Raw genomic sequence first — 23064 nt, 5'->3', positions numbered from 1 at the left:
TCTCTCTCTCTCTCTCTCTCTCTCTCTCTCATTATTACCCATAAGGTTGATTGCATCAGCATCATTGAGAGGTCCCATCATTGCTGTAGAGTAATAAGAAAAGTTGTGGTGTGTTTTCTTTAATGCTGCAGGGTACCTACATAGGCAATTTGGGAGGGCCAAAGAAACTATGTAAGTCCTAGCATCAGCATTGTATAGCAGAAATGTTGTTAACCAACTATGGTAATTTTCCCAAGATTCTGCAGCCCTTACAAATTCCATTATGTATATAAAGGGCCATTAGTCTTCAACCACTGCAATGGCACCCCAAACTAGAAGGAATAAAAAGTAAGGTGAAATAGAGGAAATGGAGGAAGGAAGGAAGGATAGCTATGCATTTCAGTAATGCTTCCAAGGCAGTTTGAGATTAAGTTCTAATCTAAAATTAAACAGTACTGCGTTCAGCTTTTGCATGCAGTTCTGGGCTGACACAGAGAGCATTATCAAAGTCAGAGGTGAGTTGAGAACTCATCACGCCTCGGACTTCCGGTTTCCCGCAGCTCGCCTCCGGACACGCTTTCAGAGAGCTCTGAAACGCGCACTCATTAAAGGGCAGAAAAGGGGGGGTATTGGGCTCAAACCCCCCCAAAAAAGGCTTTCGGAGGGGATCCGGAGCCGAGCAGCAGCGTCGGGAGGAGTCCAACGCCGGACTGGAAGGTGCGGCGGGAAGAAACCCCCCAGGACGCCTGCCTCATCGATCCTACCCTTGGTGAGGAAGCCCGAATACCGGAGCGTGAAGGCGGTGGAATTTCCATACTAAGAACCCCGACCATAAACTAATTTGGCATTGTCCCCCTGGGAAGCTCCCCCCCAAAAAAACAGGGGAACTCCGGAGGACTGTGAATTGAGGAGTTTAAGGTTGGAAGGTCGGGAGGAGATTGGAAAAGAAGAGGAGGGAGTCACGCCTGTAGTGCCTTGTGTAAATACCAAACGCTGTAAGAGTCAAAAGGAAGAGAATACTGTGTAACTTTGAGTGCTGCATGTGGATTAAGTACTGTTTTTTTTCGTAAACAAAGTAGCGGAGAACCTTAGTAACAATATCCCAGGGGAAGCAACTGAAGTGAACACTTGGTTACCGATAAACCCCTTAAAATTACAAATTAACTCTCCCTTCTATCGGAGCCACTTCCAACTGCGAACGTTAAAGGGCTGAGAATGGAGAGCGGGATGTTGTAAACCCAACTTGCGCCTCCGCTCCAGGACGCCAAGCTGATTTAGAAATAGTACTGTTTAGAAATAGTACTGTTTGGCAAAAGAACAGACTGATTTCCCGGCGGCGAAAAAAAGGGGAGCCAAAACCAGGAGATGTCTCTTGGTGCGGACTAATTGTGGGAAGATTAAAAACAGCCTTGGAACCAAGGGCTAAAAAGACGCCGATGGGAACTTTGATTAATTAAATAATCCTCTGGTGGAACTATTATTTCTTTTTTTGGAAAAAGAGGCTTTGAAGGAGTGGTTGAAAGAGAGCATTGCCATCTAGTGGACAAAACAGTATTGCTACCAAATATACTGAGTCACCATACGCCATTTCCTGGTTCCCTCAATGGGTGACTAAGGAGTATTGATCATCTTGACTGATTACAGGAGGGGGCCAACCGGTGGAAACCAAAGGAACAGCAACACGGACCTCCACCAAACACCAACCCAAGCATCAACTTCAACCTGCAATCATATTTGGGAACTTTTAAAGAACTTTGCCTAATCTACAATTGTTCCTTTGCAGTCAGTTAAAGCATTAAGTCTTTAACTGCTGGATATTGCTGTTTTTTTGTGTTTTTTGTGCCCTTTTCCTGCCTTTTTTCTGTTTTCTTTTTTTTGTTTTTTTGTTTCTCCTTCTACTCCTTTGGTTTTCTATTTTTCTATTTCCCTTTTCTTCCTTCTCCTCTTTGTCCTCCCTTCCCCCCTACTTCTCCCCCCCTTTTTTCTTTTTTCTTTTTCTTCTTCTTCCTTTCCTTCTTCTCCCTCTTTTTTTGCCCCTTTGTCTCCTTCTTTCTTATTTTTTTTTCCTTCTTCTTCCTTCCTCTTCACTTTACCTCTCTTCTAATTTCAAACTTGTCGGTACTTCTACCCGGCGCTACCTGAGAATATTAACACTTCACATTCTAGATCTATATAGATATTGGAGGTCTAGGATAAGAAGTGGAGTGATTGGCTTGAGTTTCTGTACAGGGGAGACAGGAACGTCAGTGAGATATGGGGAGCAAAAGAGCGCAAGCTACAGCAGTAGCAGGAAATGTTGGGAACGCTGGTAATTCAGGTAGAAGAGGCTCTGGTATAGATAATGACGCTTCTATGGATGTAAAAGAACTAATTCTGAGCCTCAAAAGAGAATTTGCAGAGATGAAAAATGATATGAATGAAAAGCTGGATACTTTCGGAGAAAAAATAGATGGAAATGCAAAAACTGTAGCGGAGCTAACAGGGAAAATAAATGAGGTGATGACGAAAAATCTAGAACTTACAAAAACTGTACAAGAGCTAAAAGGTAGAGTAATTGGATTAGAAGAAACAGTAAGGAGACTTCAAAATGAAAATAAGGAAATGAAGAGGGAGGGGGAAAGGGCAAAAAAAGATATGGTGGATATGAAAGAAACCCACGAGGCTGTACTGGATGCAATTGCTATGATAGAGATGCATAGAAGGGAGAAAATCCTGAGATTTAGAGCAATTCCCGAGCAACCAGATGAACAAATAGGCAAGAAGATGGCCATAGAACTAGTGAACTGGTTGGAGATAACTGAGCAAGAAATGGAACAGCACATAGAAAGGGCATTCAGGGTAAGATCGAACATTGCAAAGGCAAACAATTGGCCGGGAGATTGCCTGGTAACATTTAAAACTTTGGATATCAGAGATAAAATCCTCCAAACCAGTAACAAAAAAAGATTGCAGATTGATGACAAGGACATAATTATACACAAGATAATCCCGACTAGATATTTGAAGAAGCGTGAAAAATTTAAACCATATGTAGATGCTCTTAGAGGGAAAGGTATAACCCATAGGTGGGAATTTCCAGAGGGTTTCTCCTTTTTCTTCAAAGGGAAAAGGCGAAAGTTTGTTCTACCAGAGGATGCATCGAAATATTGGAGAAAATATTCCAAACATTTAGGAACTGTAAGAAGGCCAAGCGGAGGAGCGGAGGATCCAGAATTAGATCCGGATTCTGATAACCCAACAGAGATAGAACAAAGTTAAAAAGAATTGGATGAATATATAAGTTTGTACTTGTGCAACTACTGGTTATTATATAACGACTCAAAAACTTCTTTTTACTTTGACTGCACTTTTTTTTTAATAGACGATATAAAGAAGAGTTCAAATAAATTAATAAACATTTAAAGAGATAACCAAATAAAAGAAAATGAATCTAAAATTATTGACTTGGAACGTGAACGGTCTAAATGATAAAACCAAAAGAAATAAGGTGGAATATGAACTACTTAAGCAAAGAATTGATGTGACCTGTTTACAGGAAACTCATGTGACCCAAAAACATATTAGAGTTCTCTCTAATAAGAAATTAGGGCGTGAATTCATTTCGGCTGATAAGACTAAAAAGAGAGGAGTTGTCCTCTATGTAAAAGAATATTTGGAACCAAAATTGCTATTTAATGATTCGGAAGGGAGGATAGTGATTGTAGAAATAACAATACGTGGAGAAAAGATAATAATAATAGGAATATACGCACCCAATAAAAGACAGAAAGAATTTTACAATGCGCTGGGGGAAAAGTTATTAGAATATGTGGGAGAGAGGATAATCTTACTGGGAGACTTAAATGGGGTCACATCACCGGATATTGATAGGACCAAAAAAAAAAGTAACCAGGATTCCAAGCAAACTAAATTGCCGATAATTTTTAGCCAAACCATGGAAACATTAAACTTAAATGATGCCTGGAGGGCTAAACATCCAGTAGAAAGAGAATACACCTTTTTCTCTGAGCCCAATAAGTCAGCGGGCAGAATAGATGCGATATGGATCCCTAAAGAACTTACCTTAAGAATACATAAAGCTGAGATCCAACCCAAAACCCTATCCGATCATAATCCGGTCCTTATTTGGCTTAAGGAAGAAGGGCCCAAAGCAAGAAGGTGGAGATTAAATGAATCCTTATTGAATGACGAAGGAGTAATAGATAAAGCAAAAAAGACTCTTCGAGAATTCTTTTCCCTAAATTTAGAGAAAGGAACACCAAGTACAACGGTATGGGATGCTGGGAAAGCAGTGATAAGAGGGTTCTTTATCAAACAAAATGCAATATTAGTCAAACAAAAGGAAAAAAGAAAACAAGCAATCTGGGAGGAAATTAGGAAAAATGAAAATGAACTCTATAAAAATCCTGAAAATGAAAAATTAAAACAAAATCTTAAATCATTCCAGCTACAATATTCCACAATATTGAATGAGGAGATCCAGTGGAAAATAAAGTTGATGAGGCAAAAAAATTTCGAACAGGCTAATAAGCCGAGCAAGTTATTGGCCTGGCAATTGAAAAAAAGACAAAACGAAAGAACTATCAATAAGATGAAAATAGGGGATAGTATTACTAATAACCCAAAAGAAATTGAAAAAGTATTTCTGGACTTCTATCAAGAACTATATAAAGAAGGAAAGGAAACAATCGAGGAAATTAATCAATATTTGGGCCAAAATAATGTGAGGAAAATTAATAGGGAACAGGCAAAAATACTTAACGCACGGATCTCAACTTTCGATATTAGTCAAGCAATAAAAAAAGCCAAATTAGGGAAAACGCCAGGCCCTGATGGTTTACCCGCAATCCATTATAAAAAAGTCGAGGAAGCGGTAATAGAACCGCTTAAGGATATAATGAATAATATATTGGAGGGAGGAGAGCTGCCAAGAACGTGGGCCGAGAGCTATATTACTCTAATACCAAAAGAGGGGGTGGATTTGACCCACCCCTCAAATTACCGGCCCATTTTGTTATTAAATAACGATTACAAGTTGTTCGCCAGCATCTTGGCAGACAGGCTTAAGAAAATTCTGGCCCAAATCATACATGAGGACCAGGCGGGCTTCCTCCCTGGGCGCTTAATGCAAACCAATATACGGAACATCATAAATATCCTAGAGTACCTGGATTTGAGAATTGATAAGCCAGGCCTTTTGATCTCAGTCGACGCTGAAAAAGCGTTCGACAAGATTTCATGGAAATTTATGACAGCCACCATCCAACAAATGGAATTTGGGAAGTCTTTCTGCAATGCGATTCAGGCAATTTATAATAAACAAAAAACAAAGATATTGGTAAATAATAACATCTCAGAAGAATGTGAAATAAACAAAGGAACTAGGCAAGGGTGCCCCCTGTCTCCCTTGATCTTGATTTTAATAATGGAGATTCTAAATAATAAGATCAGAGAAGAGAAGGAGATCAAGGGGGTAACACTTGGTAGTAGAACATACAAGCTGCGGGCATTTACAGATGACTTAATAATTACGACAGAGGACCCTAAAGAGAGTACAATCAGGCTATTAGAAATTATAGAAGAATTCGGGAAAGTGGCGGGTTTTAAATTAAATAACAAAAAAACGAAACTCCTGGCCAAAAATCTGACCTCGGAAGAGAAGACGGAAATTGAAAAATTAACACACTTAAAATTCTCTTCCAAAATTAAGTACCTAGGGATCTGGCTAACACCTAAAAATATTAATCTTTACCAGGATAACTATATAAAAACATGGGAACAAATAAGACGTAATATGGAGATCTGGAGCAGATTAAAATTGTCATTTTGGGGACGCATCTCAGCAATCAAGATGAGTGTCCTACCGAAACTTATCTTCCTGTTTCAAAACCTACTGTGAGGGGCAAGGGATATCGCGAAGCCCCTCCCCTCCTGAGTTCCAGCCCAGACCCGAGCGAGGCTGAAAAGAAGGAAAGCTCCAGCTCAAGTGGGGAAACAGGAAGTGGGTTCCAAGGCTCTGGCAGGGAAAGAGAGCCATCGTCCCAGGTGGGACAGGAAGGGGAAAGGAAGGGGGGCAGGCCAGTCCCCCCCAACTCCGGAACTTCGCAAAAGGCGTCGGGGGAAGAGGATGGGTCTCCCCAAGTTATTATGTTGGCGCAAAACGCGCCAAAAGCCACTGGGAGGTTCTGATTCAAGCTAAACAGATGGGTCTTTGTAAATAGCACTGCCATTAGCACTGTAAATACTCAGCACCAATAAAACCATAAAATGCAGAGCTGTGTAGAGTCGTTACTCTGAAGTAGCCTTCTCCAGCCACCGTGACAGCAACCTCCCAGTCTTTCTGGCTACTTTGGAGCGGCAGCGATGAGTGCACAAGAAGCTGAGCAGTGGAGGCTGGAAGCCGAGGCCACAGCACAGGAATTGCGGAACGCACAGACCCTGGCAACGCAGGCACACCAGCAATTACTTGCAGCTCAGGAAGAAGCACAAGCAACGCGGGAGGAGCTGAACAAACTGGCAGAGCAGGTGAGAGCGAAAGATGAGACTGAGAAGCAACTCAGGGTGATGGTGGTGGAGTTACAGAAAAAACTGGATGAGGAAAAGGCTGCAAGAGGTGGGGGGGTGCCCCAGCCCCAGCTAGTCCAAGTGAGGAGGGGACAGAGCCTAGTCACCAAGTTTAGCGGCGACCCGAGAGAGTACCTAGGCTTTGAGACGGAAATAAATTATGCGCTGGAACTGCATGCGGCAGAGTTCCCAGATGACGCGCACAGAGTCTCCTTTATCATAGAGCATTTGACGGGGGCTGCCAGAGAATGGGTCAGACCGCTCATCGCGCAAAAAAATAATTGCATAAAGAATGCAAAACTCTTCTTAGAAGCGTTAAAAATCATGTATGCTAGTGATTCGGAGATGGAAGCCACAAAAGAGCAGCTTCACAACTTAACACAAGGGAAATCGACAGTTCGAGACTACTGGGCGAGGTTCACCATGCTAGTGCACAAACTGGGGTGGGATTTGCACAGTGAGCCAGTGAAATCAGCCTTCTACCTGGGGTTGCACTCAGACGTTAAGGATGAACTAGCGAGAGGTCCGAAACCGCGGACGATGGATGAGTTAAGCAAAGCGGCGCTAGCGGTGGGGGTGAGACAGGAATCCAGGTGGAATGACAAACAAACGACGCGCACAGCAAAGCCTTGGTTCCCACGCTCCCAGGACAGACCACATTACCAAACCCCACCCCAGGGCCCACCCCTAGTCCCGCCCAGACCGAGCTCAGAGCCGGAACCGATGGAGATCGGTGGAGCGCGCGCGCTTTTCAAACCCCGGCGGCGCCAAGACGCAAGGAGGGAAGAGGCGGGAATTGCTTTCTCTGCAACTCCCCCCAGCATCGCGTCAGGGACTGCCCTCATCGCAGGGAGTGGCAAGGAAGGGCGGGAACGGTTGTGCCTTCCCCCACTGAAGCAGCACCACAGCAGGGAAACGAGACAGCCTGGCTGCAGGAGACATGGGGCAGCAGCCAGGCACAGTTAGCACTAACCGGCCCCAACCCGCCCACCCGCACAGCGAGGAGCAGCGACAGCCCACCCCCCCCCCCAGGGCAGGGGTGGTTCTAGAAGTGACGCTAACGCTCCCAAATGGCTACCCCCTGACGGTACTCGCGTTAATTGACAGTGGTGCCTCGGCGAACTTCTTCTCGAGAAACTTTGCAGAAGAGCACCAAATCCAACTTCTGCAGCTGGACTTCCCCCTGCACATCTCCACCATAGACGGCAGGGAGTTGCTGGGGGGGGCCATCACCCACCAGACCCCCCCCCCATGAGAATGGCGGTGGGGCGACACTCAGAGACACTGGCATTCAACGTCACCACCATTTCCGACCCCCCCCCCATCGTCTTAGGCATGAGCTGGCTGGCGCGCCATGACCCCTCCATCAGTTGGCACCAGAGATGCATCACGTTTGGATCGGACTTTTGTCTGGAACATTGCATGCAGCGCCAACCAGGGGAGGGGCCTCCCATCGCCACAGTGGCCACCATGCACATCACAGGGGGTGAGGCAATACCCAAACCGTACTGGGACCTACAGGAGGTCTTCAGCGAAGCGGAGTCCGACCACCTACCCCCACACAGGTCCTTTGACTGTCAGATCAACCTGGTGCCAGGGGCCACGCTACCCCCAGCCAAGCTGTACTCCATGTCAGATCAGGAACTGGAGGATCTGAGGGAGTTCATCGACAAGAACCTCAAGCGGGGGTTCATCAGAGAAAGCAAGGCAGCAGGAGGCAGCCCGGTCTTCTGGGTGGACAAGAAAGACACGCAACAGCGCCGTCTGGTGGTGGATTTTAGACGGCTCAATTCCATGACGGAACCGGTGGCTTTCCCAATGCCCAGAGTGGATTATCTGCTGACAGCGGCACGCAGGGGCAAGATTTTCACCAAGCTCGACCTGAGGGGGGCGTACAACTTGATCAGAATCCGGGAAGGCGATGAGTGGAAGACCACGATGTTCGCGCCACTGGGCTCTTTTGAATATCTGGTGATGCCCTTCGGTTTGCAAGGGGGCTCAGCATGCTTCCAGGCCTTCATGCACCACGTCCTGGGGTCCCTCCTCTTCAAGAAATGCCTGGTCTTCCTGGATGACATCCTTATATACTCCAATGACCCCGAGCAGCATGTGAAGGATGTCAGGGAGGTGTTGCAGCGCCTGAAGGAGAACCACCTGTATGTGAAGCTGGAGAAATGCAAGTTTCACACCAGGGAGGTGGACTTCCTGGGCTACAAGCTGTCAGACAAGGGCCTAGCGATGGACAAGGACAAGGTGCAGGCCATCCTGGACTGGCACAGCCCCAGGACGCGCAAAGATGCCCAACGCCTCCTAGGCTTCGCCAACTTCTACAGGAAGTTCATCAAGAACTTCTCTCGCGTTACGGCTCCCATCACGGACTGCCTGAGAGGCAAGCAGAAGTTCAGGTGGACACCAGAGGCGCAAGCAGCGTTCGAAAGCCTCAAGAGGGTGTTCGCTTCCGACCAGAACCTGTTCCACGTGGTGCAGGATGCGCCCCTACGCGTTGAAACCGATGCTTCAGACAGAGCTTTGGGCGCCATTTTGCTGCAACTGGATGCCAACAGAGAGTGGAGACCCTGTGCCTTCTTCTCCAGAAAGCTGACCCAGCCAGAGCGCAACTACACGGTGTTTGATAAGGAGCTTCTCGCGATCCACGCTGCGTTCCAGCATTGGAGACACTTCCTTGTGGGCGCTAAGCATCCCATTCAGGTGTGCACGGACCACAAGAACTTGGAGTTCTGGAGAACAGCCAGGGTGCTCAACCAGCGGCAAATACGGTGGGCAGAGTTCTTCTCGCACTTCAACTTCTCCATCCACTACATACCGGGGGAGCAGAACGTCAGGGCGGATGCCCTCTCCCGCAAGCCAGAGTACATGGAGGAGGAGTTGCCACCAGCACCCCGGCACATTTTCCCCCCATCAGCATGGTCCTGCGGAGCAGCAGTGGTGAGCGAGGCAGAACTCACAGCACTGACGGCAGCAGATGAGTTTGCCACCCGCATCTTCAGAGAGCTGCGAGGGGGGAGGGAGCAGGCAAGAGACTTTGAGGAAAGGAGGGGGTTGCTTTTTTACAGGGGAGCCCTGTACCTGCCCACCAACCAGCTCAGAGGTAAGGTCCTCAAGCAGATGCACGACAACCCGACGGCGGGTCATTTTGGAAGGGACAAAACCGCTCACCTAGTCATGAGACACTTCTGGTGGCCAGGGGTGCGGGAGGATGTTCGGGACTATGTAAGGGGCTGTGACACCTGCCAGCGAGCAAAGGTGGTCAGAGCACCACCAGCAGGGTTGCTGGAGCCATTAGCCACACCGCACAGGCCGTGGGAAGTAGTGTCCATGGACTTCATCACCGACCTGCCGTCGTCCAGAGGCAAGACCGCAGTGTTGGTGGTGGTGGACCTCATGTCCAAAATGTGCCATTTTATACCGTGTGCCAGGGCGGTCTCTGCAGAAGAGACAGCCAAACTGTTTGTTGACCACGTATTCAGACTGCATGGATTACCTTTAAGAGTTATTTCGGATAGAGGCCGCCAATTTGTTTCCAGGTTCTGGCGGCGGCTCATGAACCTCCTGCAGGTGGAGGTCAGCTTGTCGACGGCTCGGCACCCACAGACCAATGGACAGGCGGAGCGGGTCAACGCCGTTCTGCAGCAGTACCTGAGATGTTACGTCAGCCAGAGGCAAACGGACTGGGTGGATCGCCTGCCACTGGCAGAATTTGCCTACAACAATGCGGTGCACGTCTCCACAGGGGTGTCGCCCTTTAAGGCCAACTACGGGCGCGACCTCAGATCCTTCCCGGAGAGGGAGGGGGAGGAGGAGGAGGAGGGCCCACAGGCAGAGGATTGGGCAGAGGAACTGGAGACGGTGCACCAGCAGCTCAGAGAGCACTTGGAGAGGGCCAAGGAAGCGTACAAGAAGGGGGCAGATCGCCACAGGCGACCGGGGGAGGTCATCAGGGTGGGGGACAAGGTTTGGTTGTCCTCGGAGGGCCTGCCCACCAGAGGGAGGTGCAAAAAGCTGGCACCCAGAAGGTTGGGCCCCTTCACGGTCACGCAGCAGGTAAACCCGGTGGCATTCAGGCTGGCACTGCCAGAGGACATGAGGGTACACCCAGTGTTTCATAGATCGCTGCTGTCTCCGTACAGGGAAAGTAGCAGGTTCCGAGACAGCGCACAGACCCCCGAGGGAGGGGGGGAGAGTGGAGGCAGGGAGCCACTCAATGAAGCAACGGCCATCCTGGATTCACGAAGGGGGGTGGGGGGCCTGGAGTACCTCATGGCATGGGAGGACGCCCCGCCATCCCAAAATGAGTGGATCCCAGCCACTCAGATACAGGAGGAATTCTTAGTGGAAGAATTCCACGCCCTCTTCCCACACAGGCCCAAGCCCTGGCACATGGAACGGGAATGGGAGGAGGAGGAAACACAGGAGGGGGAAAGCAGTTCACCATGGAGATGGGAAGCAGAGTTTGAGGACACGGAGGAGGAGATATGGGCAGTTCCGAGGTCCACTCAGTCAGAGGACGAGGTGGACTGGCAGCAGATTTTCACCCCCACCAGTTCTGAGGCCACGGACTTTTTGGGATTTCCCTCTTCACAGGAGGAAGGAGGGAGACAGAGGGACTGGGGGGAGGTGTTCACACCAACCGGATCGGACAGCACGGAGTTTCTAGGTTTTCAGTCGCCACTGACACCCGAGCAGCCTCTAGGGAGGGGAGAAGGGGGGCCTGGGAGGGGAATGGATGTGAGGGGCAAGGGATATCGCGAAGCCCCTCCCCTCCTGAGTTCCAGCCCAGACCCGAGCGAGGCTGAAAAGAAGGAAAGCTCCAGCTCAAGTGGGGAAACAGGAAGTGGGTTCCAAGGCTCTGGCAGGGAAAGAGAGCCATCGTCCCAGGTGGGACAGGAAGGGGAAAGGAAGGGGGGCAGGCCAGTCCCCCCAACTCCGGAACTTCGCAAAAGGCGTTGGGGGAAGAGGATGGGTCTCCCCAAGTTATTATGTTGGCGCAAAACGCGCCAAAAGCCACTGGGAGGTTCTGATTCAAGCTAAGCAGATGGGTCTTTGTAAATAGCACTGCCATTAGCACTGTAAATACTCAGCACCAATAAAACCATAAAATGCAGAGCTGTGTAGAGTCGTTACTCTGAAGTAGCCTTCTCCAGCCACCGTGACACCTACCAATATTAGGAGGTACGAAATATTTAACATCATGGCAGAAAGAAATATCGAAATTCATATGGCAAGGAGCAAGGCCAAGAATCAAACATACTCTCTTGATTGACATCCAAGAGAGAGGTGGGTTTGGCCTACCGGACCTTAAGTTATACTATGAGGCCGCATGCTTCCTGTGGATGAGAGACTGGTTTCTGCTCCAAAAAACGGACCTCCTCGACATAGAAGGATTTGATTTAAGATTTGGCTGGCACGCTTATCTAAATTATGATAAAAACAAAGTGCACAGAGGACTCACCAACCATATAATAAGAGGCTCCCTTTTCAAAGTGTGGGCCAAATACAAGGGGTTATTGGAACCCAAAACACCATCATGGATATCCCCCATGGAAGCCATAGCGGTCAAAAAAAAGAACATGAAAGGCAATTGGGTAACTTATAGATCATTATTGGTAATTGAAGAGGGTCAATTCAAGTTGAGGCCATATGAAGAAATTAAGAACAAGTTAACGAGTTGGCTAGACTATCACCAGCTAAACGAAACTTTTAAACAAGATAAAAAGAAAGGATTTAATAATCAACCAACCGAATTGGAAAAAATTTTGCTTGACAACAATAACAAAATTATATCAAAAATGTACCGCCTCTTGCTTGACTGGGAGGTCAAGGAAGAGGCGGTAAAGGAAGTTATGATTAAATGGGCCCAGGACATCGGGCGTACGATAATGATTGATGAGTGGGAGGCCCTCTGGAAAAACAGCATGAGATTTACCGTGTCGTATTCCATCAAAGAAAATATGTTCAAAATGTTTTACCGATGGTACCTCACACCTGCCAAACTCTCTAAAATGTATAAGAACATATCAGATCGATGTTGGAGGTGTGGGGAAGGGAGAGGAGATTTTATGCATATGTGGTGGGGATGCCGGATGGTTAGAGGATTTTGGAATACAATTTATGAAGAAATGAAAAAGATCTTTAGATTAACATTCCAAAAACGACCAGAGGCCTTTTTGTTGGGAATCCTGAACAGAGACTTACCTGCTAAATATAGGGAGATCTTTTTATATGCATCAGCGGCAGCCCGGTTATTAATAGCGGCCAGGTGGAAGGGGGACACGCTCCCAACACTCCAGGAGTGGCAAAGTAAATTGTCAGATATGGTAGAGCTGGCTCAGTTAACAGATAACTTAAGGGGAGTTACGAAACAGATGTTTACCAAAAAATGGGATGTGCTTAAGAGATATATGCAAGAGAGAAATGGACATTCTGTAATTTCCATGGCAGCCTTAGAATGACTGGCCTATAAAGTAATACTAGAACCTAAAAGAATTATCGGTATGATTGGATTCATTGGTGTACAAAAGAGATTATAAGAGGACGAAGAGAAAAGTATGTACTTCGCAAAAAAGAAGAGTCGCGCTATGGGAGGTGACGGGAAGTCATCAGGGTAATAATAATGAAAACAAATTTGTAGCCTGTTTAATGAAAATCTTTATTTTTGTGAGACGAAAATATTTGTTCTGTTTGTTCTGTTATAAAAATCAATAAAGATGTTTTATTCTGCAAAAAAAAAAAAGAGAACTCATCACGCCTCAATCAATCAATATACTTTATTCGACCGATAGTCAGAAACAAAAAAACAAAAAAACAAAAAAACATTTCTCAATACAAAGATAAACATATAAAACTGAAGGCAACTCATCACGCCTGTGCTACTCTGATACATGGAGTGTGTCATTCGCTGTTCTCGGCCATCACCATAAACTAGCTTTGTTCTAAGGTTATAAAATAAATTATATCTGCAGCTTTGTTCCCCTCCACCCCACAAATATTAACAACAGCTTGAAAACTCATCTCAGTCAGTTTCAGATGTTGTGTAATGTTCTTTCAGTGCAGGGAGAGAAGAAGCACAAACACTTCTACTAATGCTTCCTGCGGAACATCAAAAGTAGGGAGCAATCTTCAGATGTGTCTGGAGGAGGGAACACATCCTCCCCATGGAAGATGCGGTGCTTGCAGCTAAAAACTTTATAAAACGATGCCAGAGAAAACTGAAATGTGGAACAAATAAGCTTTCAATGGCTACTGCCTTAGGCTTCAATTATCTGCTGTACTGTATTGCCTACTTCTCCCTATGCACCTCCTGGGTTCCTACTGCTATTGCACAGGGGATGAGCCACTCTTCACTTGAAACAATTCATTCCACTTGTGCCTCTTCTCCCCATTTACACTCAAGCAACTGTATGCCTCTAAGACTGCTTAAATGAACACATATTAGCTAAACATCTCTTTTAAGGTGAGTCTCAGACATGGGGCTCATCCACAGGGAAAACCCACTCTTTGCTGCTGAATCAGAGCAAACATCAGCTGGGTTTTCCAAGGATTGACATTTGCTTCAGTGGCAAAAAGTATGTTTCCCCAGGGAAAGCAGCAGGGCAAATGGAAAACCATTCAGACCCGTGCCTACAAAGTATGAGACAAGTGGAAAACCTTTTGGACCCATGCTTTCTAGGTACAAGATAAGCAGAAGGGTGGATGGGCCCATAGAAATTGTCATGTTGCAGTTCATCCAATCCACTGGTTGTGAATTTAATTCATGGTAAATAATTTGATGGCTGAAACATACTGGCCATGGCAACCTTAAAGATAACAACTGGGAATGTATGTGATTGCTTTTAGATGTTTCTAGATAAGTTAAATGCCTTCAAACACTTATAAATGTTTTAAATATGTTACTGTGTTGTTCAAGCTCCTGCCAACCTAGCAGTTCGAAAGCAAGTAGATAAATAGGTACAGCTCTGGCGGGAAGGTAAACGGCGTTTCCATGCACTGCTCTGGTTTCACCAAAAGCGGCTTAGTCGTGATGGCCACATGGCCAGTAAAGCAAGATGAGCGCCGCAACCCCAGAGTCTACCGCATCTGGACGTAATGGTCAGGGGTCCCTTTACCTTAATTGTTCAAGCATTTTGATTTTCACAGGCCTGGGATCCTTTGGGAGGAAGAGTGGGGTTGAAATTTAATAAACAAATCAATAATAGTATTTGAGGATATAAAAGAAACAAAATGTGAAAGTCATACAGCATATAATACTCTTTCTTGCTAACCAGTATCATGTTAGCATTTGCAAACATTCCCCCCCCCCAAAAAAAAAATACTCAAGAGCTTCCTGGAGGACTTTGAATCATTAAGACCAATTCTAAACCCAATTTTGATGAAGTTGGTCTCATTGAAATAGGTGGGACTTACTTTTGAGTAAACATGCTTTAGATTATACTGCAGGTCCTTTGTCAGGTACACCATAACCAGTCACATTTTACTCTGAAGTAGTCTTATCCACTCTTAGAGTAATTCTTTTGGGTCTCTAGGTTATTCCCAGATGTTGCTGGACAGCAACTTCCATCATTTCTGAACATTTGGAAAGATGATAGTTGTAATTCAACAACATCTGGGTAAGGACACTAAGTTAAGGCAAGCCAGCTGAGACCCTGATACTCCAACAACATAAACATGGTAGATATAAAGACTAGTGGCTTTATTTGACTCCCTTTCAGCAATAGCAGGTCTATGCTTAAATGTGTAAAACTGTGCGTTTACCAAACCCTTATGCAGTAGTTTGTCGTTCCATTGACCTCACTGGGAATTAAATGTAGTCATTAGAGAGGAAGTGCTGGAACTATGCTGCTATAACAGTGAAAACAGGGCATAAATTATTCTACTGAAATATAGAATGTCCTGTCAATACACATATTGTAAAATGTCTATAAAAAGTCAGCTGTTTGTTTATTACTGACACATGGCTTGGATTAAGGCAAAGGCTACCTCCCCAATGGCTTGCAATAATATTCCAAAGATCATTCGCAGCAGACACTGCAGTTTAAAAATAGCTCCATGAACTTTTTTCTGTCGAAAGAATATTCTAAAACTGATTTGAAGGCCATTTCTTAGGTTATTATGTTACATGTATTTGAGACTAACCCGGACTTCTCTAACTTTGCTGGAAACAAGTTTCAAGAAAATGCTACATGCTGTTCCCACCCACCCCCACTGCAATTCTAAAGGCAATTTATCTTCGAAATAAGGCTGCATTTAGGCACCAAACCCTACAGAAGTCATCCAAGTCAATGGTAGCAATTCTCAGGCCTCTTGTTCCAAAGCAATTCTGCCGACTCAAATGAGGCCATGCTGGAGTAAATGGTTCAAAGTGTATAAATAGTGTGGCTTGTTTTATATTCAAAGATTCACCACTGCAGCTACATTTCCCTGGTTCACATGCCTGAAGGAAGCAGGCAGCAAAGAGACACAGCCAAGCAAGAAAGCTCTGGAGGTCAGCAGTAGGCCTCCAACTAAGATGTGGATCAAAGGAGTTGCCCAGCTAAATTGACTTCCAGTGAATGCACTGCCATTCCATAAGCCTTCTGCTTAACAAGGTCAAAGAAGAACTTTTTTAAAAGGAAGATGTGGGTTATAATATTGGCATGGTTTCATTAGATTCTTGGCTTAGCTCCCCTGCTTCATGTAAAGAACATAAATTCCTCATGTAAAGAAAAGTCATTCTGGTAACAATAGAGCAAGCTTTCAATGTGCCTCATCATGTATAGGCTTTACTTAACAAACTTCTCTAGTAGGAAGAAATGGAAACTATAATGCCTTAACTGTGCCAAGTTGAGAGAAGAGCACTATATACAATTTCCCAGTGTACAGGATTGAACTTGATTTTGAATCAAGAATTATGACTTGCCAGCATCAGCAGCTGGCATTTCACTACTATGGTTTCCTGCACATAATGTAAATGGGGGAAAATACATTTTTTGTAAATCAGCACTAAGGTGCAGAGAAATGTTTCAATGTGAAATATGACTCTGAATCCTGGAGGCACTCTGGGTGGGTAGTTCCTGAATCTGGATAATTGGTCTATTATCTGCTTTGGGTGGGGTCATACTTGTCCTGAAAGAACAGGCTCACTGTCTGTGAGTGTTTCTGGGTCCATCTTTGTCCAAGAAGAGGACCAGCTGACCTCATTATCTAGGAGTGCCTTTTACCAGCTTTGGCTGAATTACATATTGTGATTATTCTGCAGAGGAAACGTTCACTAGACCACCACAAAACAACCCTTCCCTCCCCAAGAGCATGATTAGGTCTTTTAGGGGGGAAATATGGAAGGCACAGCAGTGGGAAACAATGGGATACTCTTACAGGGCTTAACTATACACTAGCCCTTTGGGAGGGGATAGAGTGACTCCTGTAAATGAACATTAAGACATACCCTGTTGAATGACCTTTTTACTCAATGCCACTCCCATTGATTCATGTGAATGTAACCATACAGTGGTTGTGCATTCTTCTGAGAAGTTCCCCTGAGTTCAATGGGACTTACCTTCAAGTATCTATGGTTCGTCTAGCCCACTACTATCTAGCTAACTGGTAACAGTTCTAAAAGGTCCCCAACAGAGGTCTTTTGCTATACAGAGAATTTTTGAGATTGAACCTGAGACCCTAAAAAGCAAAGCAAACATTCTATTATTTTTATTACCAGCACTTAATTTCTGCCCCATTGCCTTATCTTTATACTTCAATTGGAATTTCCCATGCAGCAGAACCACAACTACACTGATTCTGAATGATGCTTAGGATTTATATTTCCCCCCAAAAAAATCACGTGGAAATGTTAAGTCCTAATTACACTACATGTTTGTCATCCTAAGATTTGCTTTGGTGTACTGCAAAGCCAGTACTAAGAAAATTGCAATGCCAGCAGTTCTAATGTCATGATTGGAACATTGCTTTGTGGAAGCACTTAAAATGCACTTATTTATTAGCATAGCAAATCTTTGGCTAATGCCAGAAGCAAACAAATATATGGAGCTAAAATTAATATGTAAGGAAAGAAGACATATTGGTCATCTTGCTACAATCCTGTTAATGTGGCACACTAGCATCTAAGGAAAGAAAGAAAATCACATATTGTGAATGTGCATGAATCATACCTTGAAGAATGTAAGATGCAGTATAAGAATTAGCAATGAAATCTACAGAGTAAATCTGACTTTTTAATCTTTGTTCTTGTATCACGTTGATGGGTAGTTGAATAGTATGATACCATTCATATGAAAGCAAAACATAAAAGAAGCTGCACAATGGCCAATTGTATATAAGACACTAATCAAATTTTAACTAACTGGAACAAATTACTTCCACGTATCTGAAATGGAAGCCTTATTTCAAAATACAGTACTATATTTCTAACAAAAACATTCATTTAATGGGAATCCAAAATGGTCAGAAACTATTAACATGATTAAGTGTGAGTCCAAAATTGTATTAACTTTTTAATAAAAGAGTCATCTCATTCTGGATCTTCAGCAGTTGCTAAGAAGCCTTTTCTTTATTTGGTGGCCACAATAACTATTACACCAATATAATTGGTTCTATTGTATTTGCTGTTCTTAAAACAATAACAACAACAAAACACATTGGAATATAAGATATTCTGTTTAAAGCACATTTAAACAAACCAAGAGTGTAAAGCTGCCTGGGAAAATGAGATTTAAGTGTCTAGAAAACTAGATTAGCCTTCTCTACTTGATCTTTAGTGAAATAAAGTTGAACTGAGATGTTTCAAAGCTGACAGGTCCTGGTGAATTCCATTTTATCTTTGCATTACTGAATTGGAGAGCAGAGGCCATGGGCCCTGTAGCCTTTTTATTGTTCTGTGGTTCCACTGAGTTGAGTCTTATGTGAGAATGTCTATTACATATGTCTACCAAAGAGCTAAGGCCTCACTAATCGCTTTGCAGTTTATAATGGCCTTCTGCCAATCCTATCGACTCCTTCTGGTTATTGGAGAGACTCAAGTCGTTGTGATTAATAGCATGTGACATTTGGTTTTAAAAAAAATCAAGAAAAAAATAAAGACACATACAACTGGATCACAATAGAGAAATCTTCTAAGTATGTAATTCATTTAAACTATTTAAATACTGCGGCCTGTATGTGAAACTCTTCTAGTCTTGAAAAAGTCCCATTAGGACTGGCGTCTTATAGTACTTCACAATGCAGTACTGATTATACTTTGATGGTGGTGATGATACCTGTTCCATATAAATGGATTCCAGCCATTACAAACCAACAACACCCTTCCTTTTACTGAATTTATTTTGTTTTATGCACAATCCAAAACACTTATGAATGAATGAATGAATGAATAAGTATAAACCGTTCTCTACTAATTTTTCCAAATCAAGTCAATGCTGAAAATGTCAGTGGAATAAAAATTATGGTTTTCATCCATGATCCTCAGTTATTGATGCATTTTTGTGATACTCTTCTGAAGAGGGTTGGGAAGTGTCTATCATTAACCTCCTAGCATTCTCCCACTGAATTTCTGCTTAGCCCCTCTAGCCAATGATATTATTATTGGCTTAAGTCCAAGTATTCTGTCTTACATGATTTGTGGGTGGAACTTTAAGTCATATTGTTACTTTAGACACAAAAACAAATGGGTTCTATAGGTGACTATATACCTATGAAGATTATGTCCCAGTGGTTTATTAGATTTTAGGGAAAGTCCATAATTTATGTTTGGTTTTATTTTATGCCTAGGTGTACAACAGAAGGCTTCCCAGCCACTCGTCTTTAGTTTCTTCACTGCACTTTGTCAGCATCTGACATGTAAAATCAGTCAACCTTGTATTTCTTGTCAGGCAATAAACCACTGTTTCTCGTTAGGTTTTTAATTACACCATAGCTGCCAAGTTTTCCCTTTTCTCGCGAGGAAGCCTATTCAGCATAAGGGAAAATCCCTTTAAAAAAGGGATAACTTGGCAGCTATGAATTACACACAACACAAAACACGCAACCCTGAAGAAGATGAAGCAATTTCCCTGTTGGTTAATGTAACAGCTAGAAAATGTGCTGTATTCTAAATAGAGCGCTTTATCCACAACAATAAGTAGTGTTTTACTTTCCAGCCAGTTAAAATGTAATTACATAATTTTCTTTTTTATTATTATTCACCTTCTCCAGTGTGCGCGATATATTAATAACTTTAACTAGACTGCACTGCTTATTCTCAGTCCCCACAACTAATAACTAATTGCCAGCTCATATCCTAACCAGAAAGACTGTATTTCCTCTTACAAACTTGCTCAGATTCTGAGATGTTTGGAAGAGGACCTTCTCTTGGTCCCACCACCCTCACAGCCATGCTAGGTAGGGACACAGGAGAGGAGAGGGCCTTCTCATTGGCTGCTCCCGGACTTTAGAACTCCCTAGAGAAGTTCAACTAGCTCCCTCCTTGTTGTCCTTCCACCAGCAGATGAAGACCTTCTTGTTCCAGCCACTTATGGGAACTGGCTGCTTTTTTTAAAAAAAAGGGGGCTGGTGCCAGACTTCTGGTCTGTTGCGGAGGGAATGGTGGTGCGCTCCGTGTCATCCGAGTAAAGGATGACACAGTTCTGGCTGTTAGGGCTCCTGGGCGAGCGCCAAGGCTAGGTGCCCCCCTGAACCCCCCCACCCCGGACAAGTGGGGACCCCAGGGGTCCAGCAGAGCATCGGAGAACATGCCAGAACCCCGATCTCCCCGCTGCCATTTTTGCGAGGGAGAAAGGGAAGAGGCTTGAATCAGCTCATGGCTCCATCGCACCCTACAGCTGAAGCCACATGCTGTCACCGTAAGCAGTGGACTTTCCAATCAGAGGTAAAGACCAAAGAAAGCTTTTAAAGAAGAAAGTAGGCTTAAATTAATTGAGTTGGGAAAACGGAAGCATTTTCTGTGGACAGGCTCTGCAAGGGGACTTTTTGTGAATGGGAGTAGAGCACAGTAGTAGCAGCTAATGGAGACCATTTAGCAACTTTGAAATACAAGAAATTTTCCTTCTTTTGGATACATATTGGATACAGTTATATCCGGTTGCTCTTCAACAGAGTAACTTTGAGATACAAGTTGACAGCTGGGCAGAGATACAATTTGACAGGCTGAGTGATATCTGGCAGAGCAGCAAAAGACTCCTGTTTAAAAAAAGGTTTGGAAATACAGGAATTACAGTGGTACCTCTACTTACGAATTTAATGCGTTCCGAACGCACATTCGTAAGTAGAAAAAAAATCCCATAGGAATGCATTGGGAGAAAAAATTCGTAAGTCGAAGCAACACTATCTAAAAATTCGTAAGTAGAAAAAATCCTATCTAAACCGCATCCCACTTCTCTATTTTTGCAGTAAGCCTCCTTCTCTGTTTCTGTTAACAACTCTGCCATCTTCTCTCCGAGAAGGGCAAAGGTTAAATATCCTCTTAGATTTTTTCTATTGCTTCTTCATTGTTTTACTACTGTTTTTAAAAGCTATTAAGCTGATATCAGTAAAATTACAACAGTTTAGTTTAGCACTTCAGGGCAGAGAAAAAGAATCTCATATAAGGTCAAGTTATCAAGCCAACCAGAAAGAATTAACAGTGTTTTTATTAATCACAACACTGTATACATCAAACAAAACAGCTCAGATGGTACAGAAATTTTTCCTCTAGTGTTGAATTCTGCAGTAAGTGGACAGACAAGGAATACATTTATTGAAAAAGAAAAAAAAACCATGGTATTTCAATCACAGTTCTGTCTGACCTTGAAATGTGGAGCGAAGTCATTAAGGTTTTCCTCCCCTTTACTACCCAGTAGGACTACTAAATATAATCTATTATTACCTTACATGGTGTAATGAAAAAGCAAAATGTATTTCCATTTTAGGCCACACCCCTTGTCATTTTATGCCTTCTTCATGTAGCTCCTTCATATACATCAATGAAAAACACTTTCATATGCCTTCATTGTTTTCTTTCAGCAGTATTTTTGTACTACTACTGTATATATTAAATCCTAATCTCAAGACCCTTTAAAATTAAGTCCGCTGTAAACAGATGCAGTTCAGCTTTGGGCTATAAAGCAAGCCCATTGCTTTTAACCTGATGTCAAAGTGAAGATAAATTCCTTTTAATAATGAATCTGTGTTGCAAATTTCTTTTGTATTTTTGAAGGGGCTAGAATCTTAAAAGGGACAGTTACTCACAATTACGTGTAATGGACAGGAGCAGCACTGAATTGAAAGATGGAGAGCAGTGCTCCCGCTCCACCACATTATATAGAATGCTTATCATTTCTGCAAAAAGCCTTCCACGGCATCTTGCGTGGAAGAAGGCACCGCAGACACCAGAGCCAGCTCTGCGAAAGCGCGGGAAAGCGAGGCAACAGGTCTGGCGCCTCGGGCAGCGCCGCGCAAGGCGCAGTTGCTCGAACGAAGCGCGCGCGCGCGCGTCCCCAGGGCAGCGCGTGGCTCCGGCTTTCCGGCTGGCCTTCCCGAGGGGGGGGGGCAGCAGCGCGCGCGCGCGCGCCTCCAGTCTCACATTTCCACCACGTCTTCTTTCTTGGAAAGGGCTTTTGCGAGGCGAGCGGCTACTTGTGGAAAAATGTAACCGAAGGGGAGGAAGGAGGAGAAGAGCTGAGCGGGCGGTGGCGGGGTGTGTGTGGAGGAAAAGGAGGGACACACACACACACACACACACACACGTCCCGGGCGCCCTCCGTCCTTTCCTTCCTTCCTTCCCTCCCTTTCCTTCCTTCGCCAGCCACTCAGTCTCTCCAAGGTACAGGCAGAGGGCGCTTTAGCCATGCCCGCCCCCTGCGGTTGCTGCTGCTGCTGCTGCCGCTCCAGCTCCGCTCCACGCGCTGAGGAGGCTCCCGTTCCCCGGCCCCTGGTGCTGCTGCCGCTGCCACTGACAGACGCCCGGGGAAGCGGCGAGGAGACGGAGTCGCGCCGCTGCCCCTCACCACCTTCGTCCCTCCTTGGCATATAGCCCTCCGGGGGGGCTGGTGGCTGCATAGGAAACCTCCCCCCCCCTCTTACTACCCTCAACTGGCCCGGGAACTCCTCGTGCTCCTGAGGGAGCCCGCTTCGGATGTCCGGTTTCCTTGTGTCTTTTTTTAATTATTATTTTAACCTGACAAACTCCCAGTAACTCGTCGGAGAAGGAGCGAGCGAGCGAGCGCCTGGGCCGGCGAAGGGGAGGGGGGCTCCTGCGCACCTTTCCTCTCTCCATCCTGGGGAAGTTGCCGCTTCGCTGCTGCCTCGGAGAGAGCCGCCGGGACTCGTTCGGAGCCGCGCGGCGTTGCCCACGCGCTGCCTTCACGGCTCCCGCCTCGCCGCCCTCTGCACAATGCACTTGCTGGGATTCTTCTCTCTGGGTTGCTATCTGGCTGCTGGCGCGGTGGTGCTGCTGGGAGCTCGAGAGCCCGCGACGGCCGCTGCCTATGAATCCGGGCAGGGCTACTATGAAGAGGAGCCCGATGTGGGGGATGCCAAGGT

At 45.1% G+C, this 23064-nt stretch overlaps 1 protein-coding gene across 2 annotated transcripts in view; it reads left to right on the top strand.

Moving 5' to 3' along the window:
- The first annotated feature begins 22396 nt into the window (after window positions 1-22396).
- Window positions 22397-23064, top strand: part of VEGFC (vascular endothelial growth factor C) — a 48104-nt gene continuing 47436 nt past the window's right edge. The window contains exon 1 of one of the 2 annotated variants that reach the window (XM_035111770.2): window positions 22397-23062. In XM_035111770.2, the coding sequence (XP_034967661.2) occupies window positions 22916-23062 (147 nt within the window). In that variant the 5' untranslated portion in view covers window positions 22397-22915. The remainder of the gene's footprint in view (window positions 23063-23064) is intronic. The other variant, XM_035111769.2, reaches the window with a different exon arrangement.

The sequence above is a fragment of the Zootoca vivipara genome, chromosome 9 (genome assembly GCF_963506605.1).
Source record: "Zootoca vivipara chromosome 9, rZooViv1.1, whole genome shotgun sequence".
In the NCBI taxonomy this organism is placed as follows: domain Eukaryota; kingdom Metazoa; phylum Chordata; class Lepidosauria; order Squamata; family Lacertidae; genus Zootoca; species Zootoca vivipara.
Note: the sequence above shows the minus strand (reverse complement) of the source record. Positions and strands in the feature narration are given on the sequence as shown.